Source organism: Artibeus jamaicensis, unplaced genomic scaffold (assembly GCF_021234435.1).
Source record: "Artibeus jamaicensis isolate MK-2021 breed Jamaican fruit bat unplaced genomic scaffold, CSHL_Jam_final scaffold_1964, whole genome shotgun sequence".
Taxonomy (NCBI): domain Eukaryota; kingdom Metazoa; phylum Chordata; class Mammalia; order Chiroptera; family Phyllostomidae; genus Artibeus; species Artibeus jamaicensis.
The window spans coordinates 18,343,485-18,359,808 of record NW_026522030.1 but is presented as its reverse complement, the minus strand read 5'-3'; the positions used below and the strand labels follow the sequence as shown (position 1 = coordinate 18,359,808).

The 16,324-nt window shown below is 49.2% G+C and overlaps 1 protein-coding gene across 1 annotated transcript in view; it reads right to left on the bottom strand.

Annotated features, from left to right (window-relative positions):
• The window catches only part of GABBR2 (gamma-aminobutyric acid type B receptor subunit 2), a 329,685-nt gene that overhangs the window by 35,699 nt on the left and 277,662 nt on the right, over positions 1 to 16,324 (bottom strand). The window contains exon 13 of the mRNA XM_053656129.1: positions 15,906 to 16,028. Coding sequence (XP_053512104.1) covers positions 15,906 to 16,028 — 123 coding nt within the window. The remainder of the gene's footprint in view (positions 1 to 15,905; positions 16,029 to 16,324) is intronic.

Sequence of the window (16,324 nt, the reverse complement as noted above, 5' to 3'; positions counted from 1 at the left end):
CGGAAACTAAGCCTGACTCCAGAGTCCATTTGCTTGACCACTATGGGCTAAGTGCTACCTATGGGTGACTGTGGGCATGTTATTTAATGCCCCTGTGCCTCAGTTTCCTCATTTTTAGACTGAGGATAGTAATGGTAACTACTGCATGGAGTTGTGGTGAGGATTCAGTGAGTTGAAAAGGGAAGGCGCTCGGAACCATGTCTGGCACAGAGCACGCACTCAGCAAAAGCTGCTGCTATTATTGTTTTTGGTACTGTCATTACCAAGACCACGCGGCTTCATTGGAATCCTGGGTGAGGGCGGAGCAGACCTGCTGCTGAGGGGGAGGCTGGACCGGGGCATGGTGCTTGCAGATAGAATTTGCTGGGTTTGAATATCTGCTCGTAAGTGCTTCACTCTTACGCAAAACCAACCAGATACTCCCAGATGTGAAAGAGGTTTAAACATTTATAAGGGAATAGTACGCTTAATGGAAGCTAATAATTTTGAAAGCATCAATGAAGAGAATGTTTCTTTAAGACAAAACCAAGTAAAACACAGAATCGATGTTGCAAAAAGCAGGAAGTACGAAGAGGCCAGTAGACCAATCCCAGCTGAATCGTTTCCCAGTCATCTAATACCACGTGGCCTGGCCGGGGACAGTTCCCATGTGGCGCAAGGTTGTCTCGGGCCTGTCAGCTTACCTCTCCAGCCCTAGTCTCCTCCTCTCTGAGGTGGATGTCAAGGTGCTTTGTAAACTGTGCCCGCTGTAGGAATGGGAGGTCCTCTCACTATCACAGTGTGTGTTTGCCAACTGCTGAGTGCCTGTGCCCAAGCAGGGCAGACCTGGGGTTGGGGTCCCAGTCTGGAGATGAATAGGGGAGTGGTGGGCTGCGCACTGAGAGGCGGGCAGCCCCAGAGATGATGGTGCTGCTCCTGAGCTCCTAGGAGGGGCCCACGGCTTGTCCCAGTGTCCTCGGAACTGACTTGAGCATCTCTGAGTCATGTTAAACATCCCATCCCATGTCAAGGTCAAAATGACTCTGTACTGAAGTTCAATCCACTGTCACTTAAGGGAGAAACTCCAGTGGCAGAAAATAATGAACATCCTACCAAGTGGCAGGCGGCTCCATTTCAGAGCCACTGGGGGTGCTGGGGTGCCCGGACACGGTGGTTCCTGGGCCTTCGTGGTTTCTGTGGTTGGTGGCTTCCTGAATCTGCAGGGCGGTCTTGCCAGACCACCTAAAGCTCCGGTCTGGCGCTTGCTCACCCTCTGCCTCTCAGCTGCAACGAACGATGTTGCAGAAATAGAAATCTCATTGCTTTCCCTCCTTTCCTATTCTTTGCTCTCTATCTTCCGTTGGGGAAACAATTATTCAGAGGATGATTTAAGGATTTGCAGAAAAAGCATCAGACTGGAGGGACTCATTCAGCTCTGCGGTGTCTGCAGAGCTGAATCTTCCCAGGGGACCCTCTCTCTGAGTTTGCATGTCATCTGTCACCATCATAGTCTCCAGCTGGGGGTTGGGCTGAGGGTTGGCAGGGCACCAGGTAGACTTCAGGTTCCCTGGATTCAGGCTTTTCTTCTCTTACCTTTTAACCTTACATGTATTGTCCCAGGTCTGTTTCTAACTTTGGTATCCAAAGTGCAGTCCTAGGCCCTCCCTAGAGATCGGTGAAGGTGTGGTCCAGGAGGTGTCAACCCTGGTTGCACACTGGAACCCATGGCAACCTATAAAAAACTGCCATGTCCAGGTCTCTTTCCAAAGCGATGAAATCAGAACGTGTGTGTGTGTGTATGACCCGCATACGAGTATTTTTCCAAATATCTCTTCTGGGCGATGTAGCCAGGATTGAGAACCACAAATCTCGACTGTCTTTAAAATGATTTAAAAACCTTTCTGTCTTTAAAATATCACTTTTCTTTTCAGACTCAACATATTCACCCACCAATTTAAGCCAGCTGTTGGGCAACTGCATCACTTGGTCAAAGGTAGTGCTGATGACACTCGTGACGCGGAAGCTTGTTCATTAGTTCATCCTTCCATGTGTGCAGGCAATCCTTTGCTCATCATTCACTTGTCCACTCAGACTACATGTACAAGCACCTACTTTGTGCCTGCCAGGCCAGGCTAGGCTATGGCAATGAGGCACTGAGCAGGAAAGATGGGCCCTAGTTCATGGTGCTCACACTCTAGTGGAGAAAGACAAACAATGGATGAGAGCAGGAGGAATAAAGGGTGTGTTGGAGAAACACGGGGCGGAGAGACAGTGTTAGAAGCCAGTCAGGACGTTGATACTGTTAACACAGAAATTCCCCCCAACTGATCTACAAATTCAGTGCCACCCTATGAAAACCCCAGGGCCTTTTTTTACAGACTGCTTACAGGAACCGTGGATCCTATAAGTCATCTGGAATTTCAAGGGACCCCAAAGAGCCAGAATAATACTGAAGAAGAACTAAGTTGGAGGACTCACACTTCCCAATTTCAACTTTTATCAAAAGCTGCTGCAGTCATCAGGGCAGGCTGGTGTCGGGTTAGGACAAGCAAATGGACTGATGGGATGGAATCGGGAGGCCAGAAATAAGCCAAGCATCAATGCTCAGTTGATTTTCAATAGGTGTTAGAAGAGGATTCAATGAGGGAAGGACATTCTTTTCCACAAATGGTGCTTTAGCAACTGGATGCCCACATGCAAAGGGATGAATTAGTACCACCACCTTACACCACATACAGAAATGAACAACATCTACCAAACACCTAAATATAAAAGCTACTGTCATATAACTCAGAAGAAAACCCAAGTGTAATAAACCTTCATAACCTGGATCAGGTAATGATTACTTAGCTATGATACCTAAAGTGCAAACAACCAGAGAAAAAAACAGACACATTAAAGTTCATCAAAATTTAATGTGTGTGTGTATGTGACCAGATACCACTGAGAAAGTGAAAAGACAACTCAGAATGGGAGAAAACACTTGTGAATCATATCTGACAAGGGTCTAGTCTCCAGAATATATAAATAACTCTTACAACTCAACAACACAAAGACAAACAATTCAATGAAAAACAGGCAAAGGACTTGAACAGACATTTCTCCAAAGAAGATCAACAAATGGCCAATCAGCACATGAAAAGATGCTTCACACCCTTAGCCACTGATCATCATTCTCCTCAAAGCACGATGGGCTACCACCTCACACCTGATAGGATGGCTATAATCAAAAGGCAGATAAACAATAAGTACTGGTGACAATGCAGAGTCATTAGAACCCTCATACATTGCTGGGGGGAATGCAAAGTGGTGCAGCCACTGGGGCCTTGTTTAGTAGTTCCTAAAAACGATAAACAGTGTTACCACATGACCTAGTTCCTAAAAACAATAAACAGTGTTACCACATGACCTAGTTCCTAAAAATGATAAACAGTGTTACCACATGATCCAGCAATTTTATACACACACACACATATACCCCAGGACAATGGAGAACTCATATCGACACAAAAATTTGCACGTGCATGCTCATAGCAGCATTATTAATAGTAGTGGAACTCAAAAAGTGAAAACAACCCAAGTGCCCATCATGTGACGAATAGCTAAACCAAATGTGGTATATTAATACAAGGGAATATTACTCAGCCATGAAAAGGAATGAAATACTGATACATGCTACATGATGGAGGAACCTCAAAACGTTGCAGGTGAAGGAAGCCAGGCACAAAAAAGCCCCATACGTTGTATGACTTCCTTGATATGAAATATCCAGAGTAGGCAAATGCAAAGAGACATAAAGTAGATTTGTGGTTGTTAGGGGCTGGAGGAAAGGGGACGTGGGGATTCTTTTCAGGGTGATAAAAATGTTATGGAATTATATAGTGTGGATGGCTGCACAGCTTTATGAATGTACTAAAATCCACTGTATTGTACATTTTAAAACCGTGAGTTTCATGGTATGTGAATTATACCTCAGAAAAAGGAAAGATCCCTCTGCCGTGTGTGAGTGTTTGGGAGGGGCAATGAATGGGAGCAGGGGGTCTGCTTAGAGATTTGGTAACAACAACAACAACCAACAACAATAAGAACAATGCAATTGCTTAAACAATAAAGGCTGTTGTTTATCCTCATCAGACCCCTCATCCACTGTGTGTCAGGTGCAACTGTAGCTCATAGTCCCCCCTTCTGGATGCCAGAGAGGCCCAGGGCTCTGGGCCTCAGGGGTCGCAGTGGAGATGGGCAGAGGTAGTGATGGGTCGGGACAGGACTGGCGGTAGGGTCTGCAGGACTAGGACAGAACTTCTCAGAGAATACCCAACCGATCTAATAAGATGGCTCTATGGCTTGATTTATTCAAGTGTTCAACTAGTACTATCTACTGAGTGTGTACTATGGGCCAGGCACTTTTCCAGGTGCTGGGGATACAGCAGTAAATAAAATGCAGCCATTCCCTCTCCCCGAGTTCTCATGAAGCTCACTTTCCAGTGGGTGCGGTGGGGTTTGTGATGGTGATAGGACTTAGATGGACTTTTTGCTACAGTACCCGTTACAGCTGAGCATCAGCACCTGCTTCTCTCCCCTCTGGGCACGCTGTAGGACTGCTCTTCCCAGCCCCACTGAACTGGCGCATGGAGAGCTGGCTTGTCCTGGCCATTGAAGTATAAGTGGAAGTGACATGTGACGCTTTGGAGTGGAAACGCTCAAAGTCAGTGCACACTGTGCCTTGCCCTCTCCCAGCTATGTCTTGGAGTTTGCATGCTGTGTGCACAAGCTGCAGTTGACCCTCCATGCACACACGTTATGATGAGTAAAGAACCTTTATTGTTTTAATCCATTGAACTTCTCTTTTGTTGTTACCACAGCAAAACCTAGCACCGCCTGACTAGTGCATGTTCCCTCTCACTTTTTGTGGGAAATGAAATCCAAACTCAGTCCTAGTGCACGCTTTAGAAAAGTAAGGCCAGTACCTCAGCACAGTAAGTCCAACTGAACACCAAGCGCCTGCAGGCGTATGCCCCGGAGAAGGTGCTGTCGGTAGCAGCCTACTCCGCGTGTGCCCACCAGACCGAGGTCATTGAGGGAGCCTCAGCGCACGGCCCTGCAAGTGCTGAGGGAACGCCTGGCTGACGCGCCACGTACAACGAGGTAGATTGGTTAAAATCCCCCCCAAAACAAGAGGGGATGTCTCTGTGGGTGCCGTAGCCTGTGTTTCTGCTGACATGGATGTGTGGAGCATTCATCAAAAGGTAAAGCTGTCACTGCTCAAGAACTGGCATGGCTTTGCCAGGACACACAGCAGTCACACGGTGCCAGGATCACACACTGTTTTCCATGAACTTCAGAATTTCCAGTAAACAGCCCATCCCCTGGAGAGCACTGGACAGTAGAGACCAGAGTGTCCCACCTCAGGGCTGTCCCTTGGTGCCCATGGTGGTGTAACAGGGTGCAGCCAAGAGGGGAGCCCAAATAGGGATTTGGAAAGATGTCCAGGAAATACTAGAAAGATATATAGGATGTTCTTACCTCTCAACACAGGTGTGAGTTGGGGGAAGAAACACATGGAGCAGGAACATGCAGAGCTGTTTGGAATAGCAACAGCTTTGCAGCTAACCTCTGGCATGGTCATTTCACATATAAATAACCTTTAATTGGTTGCATAGATATGTTAAATAGCTGTGGCCATGCTTTGAGCCAGGGGGATGGAAGTGACTTCCACCCAAGACTTAACTGGGAGGCAACTCCCCCTGGTTATAGCACCTGTGTGAGAGCTTGGAGATGACTGGCTCCACGCCACAGGGCCACACCTGCCCAGACTCACTATGGCAGCCCAGTAAAGCTGGAAGGATACAGGAGTGCTGGCAAGTGTAGCCAATTGTGGGAGGAGTCGGAAATGGGGCTGCAGATAAAGACTGGTGCAGGGATTTAAACCCAGACGTGGCAGCCATTGGGGAGAGAACCATGTGGCTTTGGCCAGAGCGAGGACCCCTGCGGCAATGTAAAGAGAGAATCACCACTAGGCTTTGGCGGAGGGAGAACCATGCAGTTTTGACAGAGTGGAGACCCCCATAGCTTTGCAGAGGAGAACCACGTGGTTTTGCCAGAGTGCAGACCCATGCAACTTTGGTGAAAAGAGAACCATGTGGCTCTGGTGAGGGTGAAGACCCCACGGCTTCAGGTTGCACTCCTTGGCCACGTGGCTTAGGAAGCAGGAGAGACTTTGGCTGGAAGAAAATGGGTACAGACTCTTGTTGATGGGCCATGAGAAGGTGCCACATGGCTTTGGATTAATTAGAGATCCTGCCTGGATTGTGACACAGCTGATGGTGCCTGAATCATGGACACCTGCTTCTTTTCCAGAGCTATATATGCCAAATTAGGGCAGGGGGAGAAGGAAGCACTGTGGGCATCTGTAGGTATCCAAAAAGACTTTGGTATCTTAATGAAGACATTAGGTCACTACTTTAAGTCTGTATAGCTTTAAATAAACGTTTCCTTTCCTTTTCACAAATCTCTGGCATTGAGAGACGTCTTTCCTCTGGTAGCGGACAAGTGAACCTACTGGGGGTCCTTTCGGTAACAGTATATCGTGACCCTCCTCGTCCCTGTTCTGTAACAGTGGTGCCGTGTCTTTTGTGTCCTGAGGGGCCTCTAGAGGCCGGGTGCCTCCCAAAGGCACATGGGACACCAACAAGGAACGTGAGATAAAACTCAATCACTCACATATCTAAGAGGCCTCAGACACGAGGCGTCCAGAGACATGGCCACGGCTGGCGGAGCCCTTCTGCCTGCACACAGGTCTGCAACGCTGCCTGCAGCTTGCACTGAGCCAGGCACGGGGCCAGAAGGCGAATGTCTGTGGACATCCTTAAACTGTCTCTCTGGCATATTGTTCCAATTAAACCTCACCTAGCGTTCTCATTTTAATAACTTAATCTGGAAATCACACCTTGCTCCCTCTCTCCAAGGGCCCCAGGCAGCACAGAGTCAAAGTCCAAACACACAGCACAGTTAGAGAAATAAAGACACAGATCAGCAGCAGAGATAACCCTCCAAGAACCTGAGATAAGATGGTCATTGTGTTGAATTTGGCTCTGATTTTCTGGCAGCCACCGTTAGAAAGAGAACGAAGTGGGTTATTCAGTTACAACTGCCTGGCTGCCTGACTGAAGGAGGGAAGGAGCACGGGTTCATGGGGCGCACGAAGCCCATTTCCTGGTGCTAAAGTCTGCTAGGATTTATCTTGCGGACCTTTATCTCAGGGGCACTAAGTCACAACCCGAACAACAATCCTTTGTAGAAGATGATGAATCATTCTTCAATTGGCAGCTTTAGCCCCATAAGTGGGCCCTTGATAAAAGGTGAGGGTGGTAATATCAAACCGAACTGCGACTCGGCAGAGACAGTTCCTGACAAATCGGCTGAATGGGCCCAGACAGATGGGTGGAAGTTGGACATACGGCGGCCTGGGGAGAGAGTTCCAGGCGGAGGGAACGGCTTACTCAATAAATATTGCCTGAGCACGTACTCTGAGCCAGGCCTTGTCAGTGGGTGCTGGGGACACACAGATGGCCTTGGCCTTTGAGGTCGTGGACTGGGGGAGGGGGCAGGTGCATGGACGGGTAATTACCAGTGGTGTGGCGAGATGAGGGGCAAACAGTGTGTGTGTGGGGGGTGCTCGGCAGACACACCCAAGGCAGCCTGTAGGTCTGAAGCCTCCCGGAGAAGATGCTTCTGAGCTGCCTCTTGAAGGTCAAGTAGGAAGTTTTTTGATGAAGACGGCATGTTGGGGTGGGAAGGAAGGTGTTCTGGGTAGAGAGGACAGCACGCACTAAGGCCTGGAGTAGGGGAGAGCGTGATGGTCCGAATGCAATAGCTCAGGAGGGCTGAGCACAAGGAGTGGGAGGGGGACCCAGAGATGAGGCCGGGGAGGGGCAGGGGCCGGATCCCCGAGGGCCACCTGAAGGGCTGTGTGCAGGCTTCCGCCCAGGACATGGGGAGAATTTTAAACAGGAGAAGGATATGATCACTGCTTCAGATGGTGCAGCCCTTTCCTCAGAGGAGGTGGTCCAGCTACCAGGGTGGCCCTCAACTAAGGGACCCATTGGAGGTCCTCACTGAGTCCGACCGTCCTGCCTGGAACTTTGTCTGCAGCTGGTCGGGGACCCAGCCTGGCCATACAGGACCCCATGGATGACTACGAATGACAAAGACCTGTCCCACTGTCCAAGGCTGGCAGTGGTGAGCCACTATCTGGAATGTGACCCTTAGCATCAAAGCCTGTGGCCACCGGCTGCCTGGGAGCAGCCCACAGGGTGGACTGGATCTTGACCTTCAGTGCTCATCCCCCCCTGGCCATTCTGACAATCTCTTCATTTCAGAATGAACAGTGGGAGATGGGGCTTAGGCAAGCTTTATACAACTACAGATGTTTCTAGAAAGTGTCTGCTTTCAGATTTTTTTTTTAGAGCAACTGTAGAGGGAGTTAGAAGATAAGAGTTAAGCTTATTTACAACTCTATATATTTGTCTCTTCCAGTATGTGTTTCCATAGAAACAGCAGGAATAAGCCACCAGTTCAAAGCCAAGTGCAGTCCATGACTTCCAAAGCTCCCACTTACTTCCACAAAAAAGGATGGTAACAGCATGGAATGTGGAGGGAAGTTTGAAATACTCCTCGGTCCCAAACTGCCCTTCGCTTGATGACTGACCAAATGGCCAGACACCCAGAATTCCCTGCACGCAGAACCCAGTGTGCGGAGAATTCTGGAGGCAGGCTGCTTGGCAGCCTGTGGAGACCGCCTTCCACCACGGCTGTGAGTGAACACCGCACGCGGCTCCTGTGGGTGAGTGCTCCGCACAAAATCCTGTCTCTTTTGCAGCCTGCCTGGGAAGCAGGCAGGGGGACGGCGTCAGGGAGGGCAGGCTGCCTCAGAGGCTGCCCTGTGGCTCCCCTGGGCATGCAGTGTTCGGAGACCTAGAGTGCCACCCCCCAGTGTACACACAGACCAACACAGTGTCAGTTCCTGGTTTTCATCTCACTTGATCTAAAAACAGCGTTTGACACACTTCATCATAACTTCCCCCTTGAAACACTTCATTTTGTTTCCTAGGCACCAAACTCATGTGATTTTCCTCTTATCTCTGTGGCTCTCCTCACCGGTCTTCTGTGCTGGCCCCCCCACTGCCTTGATCCCCAAGCACTGGTGTGACGGAAGTGCCCTTGGTCCCCTTCTCTTCTCCATCTATATGGCCCCTGCCACCGCGCCCCGCAAGGCTTTCAACCTCATCTCTGTCGACCGTATCCGAGTCCCCATCCTAACCCATGCCTCTTGCTGAACTCCAGACCGGTACATTCAACACCTCCTCACAATTGCAGGAGGTGTTCAAAAAGGGAGAAATTATTTCCCCAAGAAAACAATTATATTTTTAAACTGTTTTAACATACTTGGCAGACCCATCCCCACCTGCTACATATGAAATGCAGACACATCGAACCTGCTCATCAGACTCCATGAAGTAGGGGAAGGAAAGGCTGAGGTGCAATGAAGGAGCACCGAGCACAGGGTGGGGCCCAGCCATGCGTGGGGCACTCGTCAGTCCCCGCCTTGGTCTCGGGCATTTGTCTCTGGAGACTCCTTCAAATTTCCCTGGTGTTCATCATCACTAAGCCCTTATTATATGAAATGTTAAAGGGACTTATCTAAGAAAAAGAAGATAAAAAAGATGAACAGTGAAAGGACAGCAAACTCACAGTTACTAACAACCACACCTAAAACAAAAGCAAACTAAGAGGACAGCTAGATCAGGAGCAGAGCCATAGAAATGAAGATCTAGTGGAGGGTTAGCAACAGGGGTGTGGGAGGAGGAGAAGGGGGGAGAAGGTACAGAAAATAAGTAGCATAGACAGGTAGAAAATAGATGGGGGCAAGAATAGTAGGGGAAATATAGAATCTAAAGAACTTGAGACACGTGGTCATAAACTAAAGGGGGGTTATGGTGGGGGAGGAGGTTTGCCAGGTGGAGGGGAATGAAGAGGGGGAAATAGAACAACTGTAATGACATAATCAATAAAATATATTTAAAAAAAACACAAATTTCCCTGGTGCACGGACTGTTCTCACTCCCAACCTTCCACCCATGGATGGCTCCCCCTCCTGGCTACCTCCTTCCTTTCTGACACCACTTCAAAGTCCCCTTCCCTGGCTTCTGCCCTTGTCCCCATCCCTGCTTCATGGTTCCCAGGGCTCCAGACAGGACGTCTTCACTTCTCACTGTTCCTCTCTCTGGGGGACGGCGCTCCTTCCCTCAGCTCCCATTCTCAGTGTGCTAACTGTCCCTACCCTAAGTCTGTATCTTGTGGACGAACTGCTCCCTTGCGCTCTAGGACCCTGTGTCCAATCTCCCGAGCCCCTCTGCTCAGAAATGCACCCCTCCTGTTCCCTCCCGAACCCGAACCCGCTCCTATCCTGCACCCTGCCTCAGTGAAGAGATCCCCCATCTGACAGCCAGTCAGAGCTCTGGGCATCGCCCCTGCTGCCGCCCCGTCCCTGCCCCGCTGCGTCCGTCATTCGCCACGCCTCATCACGTCTGCTTCCTTACCATCTCTCAAATCCACCCACTTCTCTTGTTCCCATTGCAACTGCCCTGCTTTAAGGTGCCGTCAGCTCCTGCCTGGGTAACTGTAAAAACCATCTCTGGGCCCCAGCCTCGCTCTCCATCTGTCCCCACCCCGCAGCCAGGGAAGATCCGATCACTTCCCTTATTGATTGTCTTTAATTTTGAAGTTTTAACTTCTCTGCTTAGCACACAAGGTCCCTGACAACCCGGCTCTGCCTGCACCATTTCTGTTCTTCCTGTCACTTCCCCAAAGGTACCCTTGGCTTTGGCTGGCAAAGCTATTTTATAGACATATGGCCTTTAAGGAACAATGAGATACTGACTTCATGCTTAATAGTGAGACATTACACACTTTCCCTAAAATTGGAAACAAGGCAAGGACGTCCCCTCCCACCACTGCTATTCAACACAGTGCTGGGAATCCCAGCTAATACAACAAAAAGACAGTCTAAGGGAAGGAAAGGAAATAAAAGGTATACAGATTGAGAACGGAGAGAAATAATTGTTTGCAGATGTCTAAGTAGAAAGTCCCAAAGAACCAAGAAAACCCCTCCAGGAACTGGTAAGCCATTACAACAAGGTTGTAGGGGACAGAAGCTTAATATGCAAATGTCAATTGCTTTCCTTTATACCAGAAATGAGCAACTGGAATTCGAACTCAAAAACATAATGCCATTTATATCAGCTCCAAAACCAAAATTACTCAGGCATAAATCTAACAAAATGTGTATAAAATCTGTGTGAGGATATCTACAAAGCTCTGAGGAAATAAATCAAGGTAGATCCATTTAAATGGGAAGGTATTTGAAGTTCATGGCTAGGAAGCCTCAACAGAGTGTTGGTAAGATGTCTCTCCTCCCAGTGTGGTCTCCTGAGACTCAATGCAGTCCCAATCAAAAAGCAAGTTGCTTTGTGGATATCAACAAACGGATCCTAAAGTTTATACGAAGAGGCAGACTAAGAATAGCTAACACGATGCTGAAGAACAAAGCCGAGAACTCTGACGCTATTCAACTTCCAGACTTACTATAAAAAAACTACAGTAATCAAGACAGTGTGGTGCCAGTGAAACAGAATAAAGAGCCCAGAAAGTGACCCGTGAAAATACAGCCAACTGATCCACGACAGAGATGCAACGGCGATCCAATGGAGGAGGATGGTACTGGGTTACCCAAAAAGTTCACGTGGTTTTTGTCTGCAAAATAAAAGACATTTTTTCATTTTCACCAGTAACTTTATTGATTTGGTTACTTTGAGTATGTCAGTTAGCTCTCACATGATTGTTCTCCATTAATGACTTGATTTGATTGCTATCAATCTCAACTGCTCCACCCAAGCATGGAGCATCGTCCAGCAAGAAATCTCCAGCTCGAAACGTCACAAACCACTTTTGACACGTTCGATCAGTCACGGCACCTTCCCCATATACTACACAAATCTTTTTTTTTCCTTTTGTGTTTTGGTTGTGTTTTTACCACATTATTCTTGAAATAATGAAGCATAATATGCTGAAAGAGTTACACATTTTTTTCCATCTTCAATATTAAAATGGCTACACAAAAATTCACCAATTTGGATAAGTTTTAAAATGCACACTGATATGACAGCTGTCACGATACAATCTAACAAAATTGTTTTGAATAAAGTTAAAGACAGCTACATGCTATTAGAGCCATCTTACGGAAAAAAAAAACAAGTGAACTTTTTGGCCAACCCAATATTTTTGACAAATAGTGCTGAAACAGCTAAGCACTTATGTGCATAAAAATGAATCTAGACACCGACCTTGTACCTTTCGCAAAAATTAGCTCAAAATGGATTGGAGACCTAAAGTAAAAGGTAAAACTGTAAAACTTGTGGAAGATAGTAGGAGAAAACCTAGGTGACTTTGACTTGACAATGGGTTTTTAGATGCAACCCAAAAGCATGATCCATGGGAGAAATAATTGCTAAGTTGGACTTTATCAAAATTTGAAAACTCTGCCCTGCAAAAGACAATGTTAAGTGAATGAAAAGACAAGACATAGACTGAGAGAAAGTATACCTGGCGTATAACAAAAGCTATGTAAATGTTTGCTAGGTAAGAATGAATGAGGCTGTGGCAGCCAGACATCTGTACGACTTCAGAGTCTGATTTTTGCGTCCTGGACACCTGTGCACACTCTCACTGGGAGGACCTTCATCAGTCCTTTGTTATTCTCCAACCCTTCATCCTGCTTCTTTATTAGAATCTATGGGACCTAAAATAATTATGCTTATTGGTCTGCAGGTTACTGTCTATCAGCCCCCACTGGCCCGTGGGCGCCATGAAATCAAAGGCCACGGCTGCTGCACTCACTTCTGTCTCCGCAGTGGAAGACGGTAGGTGTGTGCGAGGCTGCTGGGCTGGGCTGGGCTGGGCTGGGCTGGGGGAGACTGCTCTGACGTCGCCCTGTCCAAAGAAGCAAGTGGTCCAGCGGGGGAGGGGGCAGTCGGGGAGGCACTCAGCACAGACTAACAGCAGGCTAAGCAGCCCCGCAGAGGGATGTTCAGGGTGCTGGGGCCTGGGGCAGAGAAGAGCAGGTCTGAAAGTCAGGTGGAGCCAAGGCACTCAGGGACACGTACCAACACAGGGGCCTGGTACTGAAGCTCTGGTACCTGTCAGAGAAGGTTCCAAAAGGAGGGAAGCAGGGAACAGGCTTGAAAATGAAACACAGAGCAAGGCCTGTGACTGGAATCCTGAAGAGTTCAGAATATCCAGAACAATCTAAGCCATTTGAGGCAGGTGAGGGTAGATCTTTGAGTACCTCTCCCCCAAGTCTAGACTTTTTTCCTCTCTGGGGGTCTTTAGAAAAAACAGCCCCTCGAGGAGAACTGAGGACATCTCATCCTTGGGCACACTGTTCAACCACTGTGCTGCGGATGGCAGAAAACAACACAGCTTAGTGCTGTTTGGAGGAAAACCAACAGGCCTGTGGGTCGGCTGATCAAGGGGTTCTGCTACCATGGCAACAGTGGCAGGGCAACCCTAAACTAAGAATAAGAAGAGCAGTCCAGAAAAGGTCTAGAGAGCAATCACAGCAGACACCTAGAGGCACACACGGAGACGGGGCATCTGGGTTGAGAGCCAGAGCCGGCTCCCCTCCAGCCCCGCCTCCGAAGGTCCGGATGCCCTGGGCAGGACCCTCCCCCTTTCGGACTCAGTTGCCTCGTCTACACATACAAGCATTTCTGTGGGCCCCGCAGCTCCTCAGTTTGAGAATCACTGCCCTGCAGGGTCTGGCAAGGGCGGGGGCTCTATGCCTAGAACTTCTTACAGAAAGAAAGGAAAGAAGGAAGGTGTTGATAGCAAACCAGTGTGCTATCACTCACTTCCATGAGTCAGACTCCACAAGACCGATCTCCTTTAAATGGTCCAAGGGGTCAGGCTTCCTGAGCCCATTTCCGGAGTCTGCTGACTCAGGGTGACTCCAGCGCTACAGCCTCCCCCCACCACAGCCGGAGCCTGGGAAACCCCTAGTGAATCCTCGGCCCCCACCTTAACCTTGAGTGGAGGTAGCAGCTGCGTAGTTGCCTGCCCTTGGGCTCAGCATCAAGCCAGCTGGGTCTGGTTTCTGTCCACGTGCCCCTGCTCCAGGTCTTCCCATGGGCTCTGTTTGACCAGCCTTTCTAACCTTTCTATGTCCTGGGCCCTTGCCCAGGGGTCTATGAAAACCCCCTAAAACTGCAAAGTGCTGTCATGCATTGAAAGGCAGGGTTGGGTAGTAGGTGAGAAGGTAGTTAGTGGTGTTGCCACTGGCCTGCTGGGTAAGCTTGGGTAAGTTACATAACCTCTCTGGGCTTCTGTTTCATTAAAATGAGATCACACCTCTCCCACAGAGTCACTGTGAGGATTCAGTGAGTTAACACACAAAGCTAGCTATCATCACCACCATCACTGTTACTGCCCTTAGCGTTACTGCCTTAGACCGTCATCACCCAGTAGCTGGGGCGGGGGGTGCCCAGTTAGCCAATGGCAGCTCAGTTCTCCCTCACGTGGACACCCTGACTGGATCTCCAAATCCCAGTGGTGGGTGAGGAACTCCCTCGGGATGGACCCGGGGGCAGGGTAGCCTGCCTCCTGTGCAGGTGAATGGTGACCACACATCACTTCCATTCTGGAAACCACCTGTCCACCCCAGTGACCTCAGCTGAGTCCCTGCCCCCTTGATCCAGGGGCACAGCCAGTGGTGGCTCTGCTTCCCCCCAGGATGTACACTGAATGCGACGAGAAGAAGGTGCACAGCCCTAACTCTCCTTCCTAAATCCCTGCTGTCAGAAACCGCGCCTCAGCCACTGCTCTGGCCGTATCATTCCTTACGGGGCGGAGTAATCCCTCCATCCATCTCCAGACGAACAAGGCATCTTATTTGCTAGAAAACCTTCTTGTCTAGAAGGAGATAAACTGTCCCCAATGCATACAATGACCATTTCCAGTTTAGCTTAAGAATTCACACTAAAATCCACAAAAATGTTTCCGTAACAATTGGAAGAACTGGAGAAGTTTCCAGTGTTCTCACCAGCACCTGCTACTCCACAGGACAACCGTAACACTCAGCACACCCCGTTCAGCCGGCTCCCTCCGACAAAGGCATGTTTAACTGTCCTAAGAGAAAATCAATGAAAATACCAATCCCCTCACTGGGAACTTCCCTCATCTGGAGCATCTTAGGAAGACCACTGAGGGGAGGCCAAGGCTGAATGCAGACTATTCCAATAGATACTTAATAACGCTTTTATGTAACATTTAAAAAAATTTTAACAACACATTTCTGATGTCAAATGTGTGAAAATAAGTCTATTGTACGCCACTTTGAAAATCACATAGTAATGCAAAGGAGCTCTCGGCATGCTCACTCCCGGGCAGCCCTTAGCGGGGAGCTTATTTTATGGAAGAGAATAAAAACGGACCAATCAATAGAGCCTATAAGCGAGCATTTCTACAGCGTGTGGGACGTATACTCATTCAAGCGGCCCAAACTTCCCCTCCATTGTGGATGTATCAGCACACCTAGACAAGTTCTTTCACCATTCCCCGCCCGGCCAGGAGCGAAGACCTTATACCTGGCCTTCCTGCAATGGCGCAGGCCTTGGACGGGAGGGAGCGGCAATAATGAGGTGCTCCTGATGGAGCACGTGGCCCGCGTGGACCCGTGATGACTCCCCCGTGACCGCCTCAGTTTCTCCTCACACAGTGCACCTCGGGCGGCCGAGCAGACGGGCTGCCTCTGTCCCCGTGTGTCTGGGGGCAGCGCCCCGCAGGCCTCCCTGCTGCTGGCGGCTGGCGCTTACCTCCATGCTGTAACTCTCCACTGTCCTTCTCAGGGGGTCCACGGCCTGCCAGCAGATCAGGATGCACAGGTCAATGAGCAGCATGCCCCCCACGATCACGAGCAGTTTCTGGTCCTTGATGATCTGCAGAGAGGGCGAGAGCAGGGCGTGGGGGATGTGAGAGACGGCTTCCCAGCCGGAAGCTGAGAATCGGGTCACCTTCAGCTTGAGAATCTCCCGAGACTCTCCATCATCCACAGGATACAGCAGCTAAGCTCCTCTGCCTGACATTCATGGTCTTTCCTGAGCTTGGCCTGGACACTCCTGGTCCTCCTCTCGGGAAGTCTGACCGCTCCTAGTCTGTGGCTCAGCTGTGACCCTCCCCCGTCCCCCCCCCCCTTTAGGGGCAGGTTCTTTTGCCAAAATGCTCTTTCCTTTCA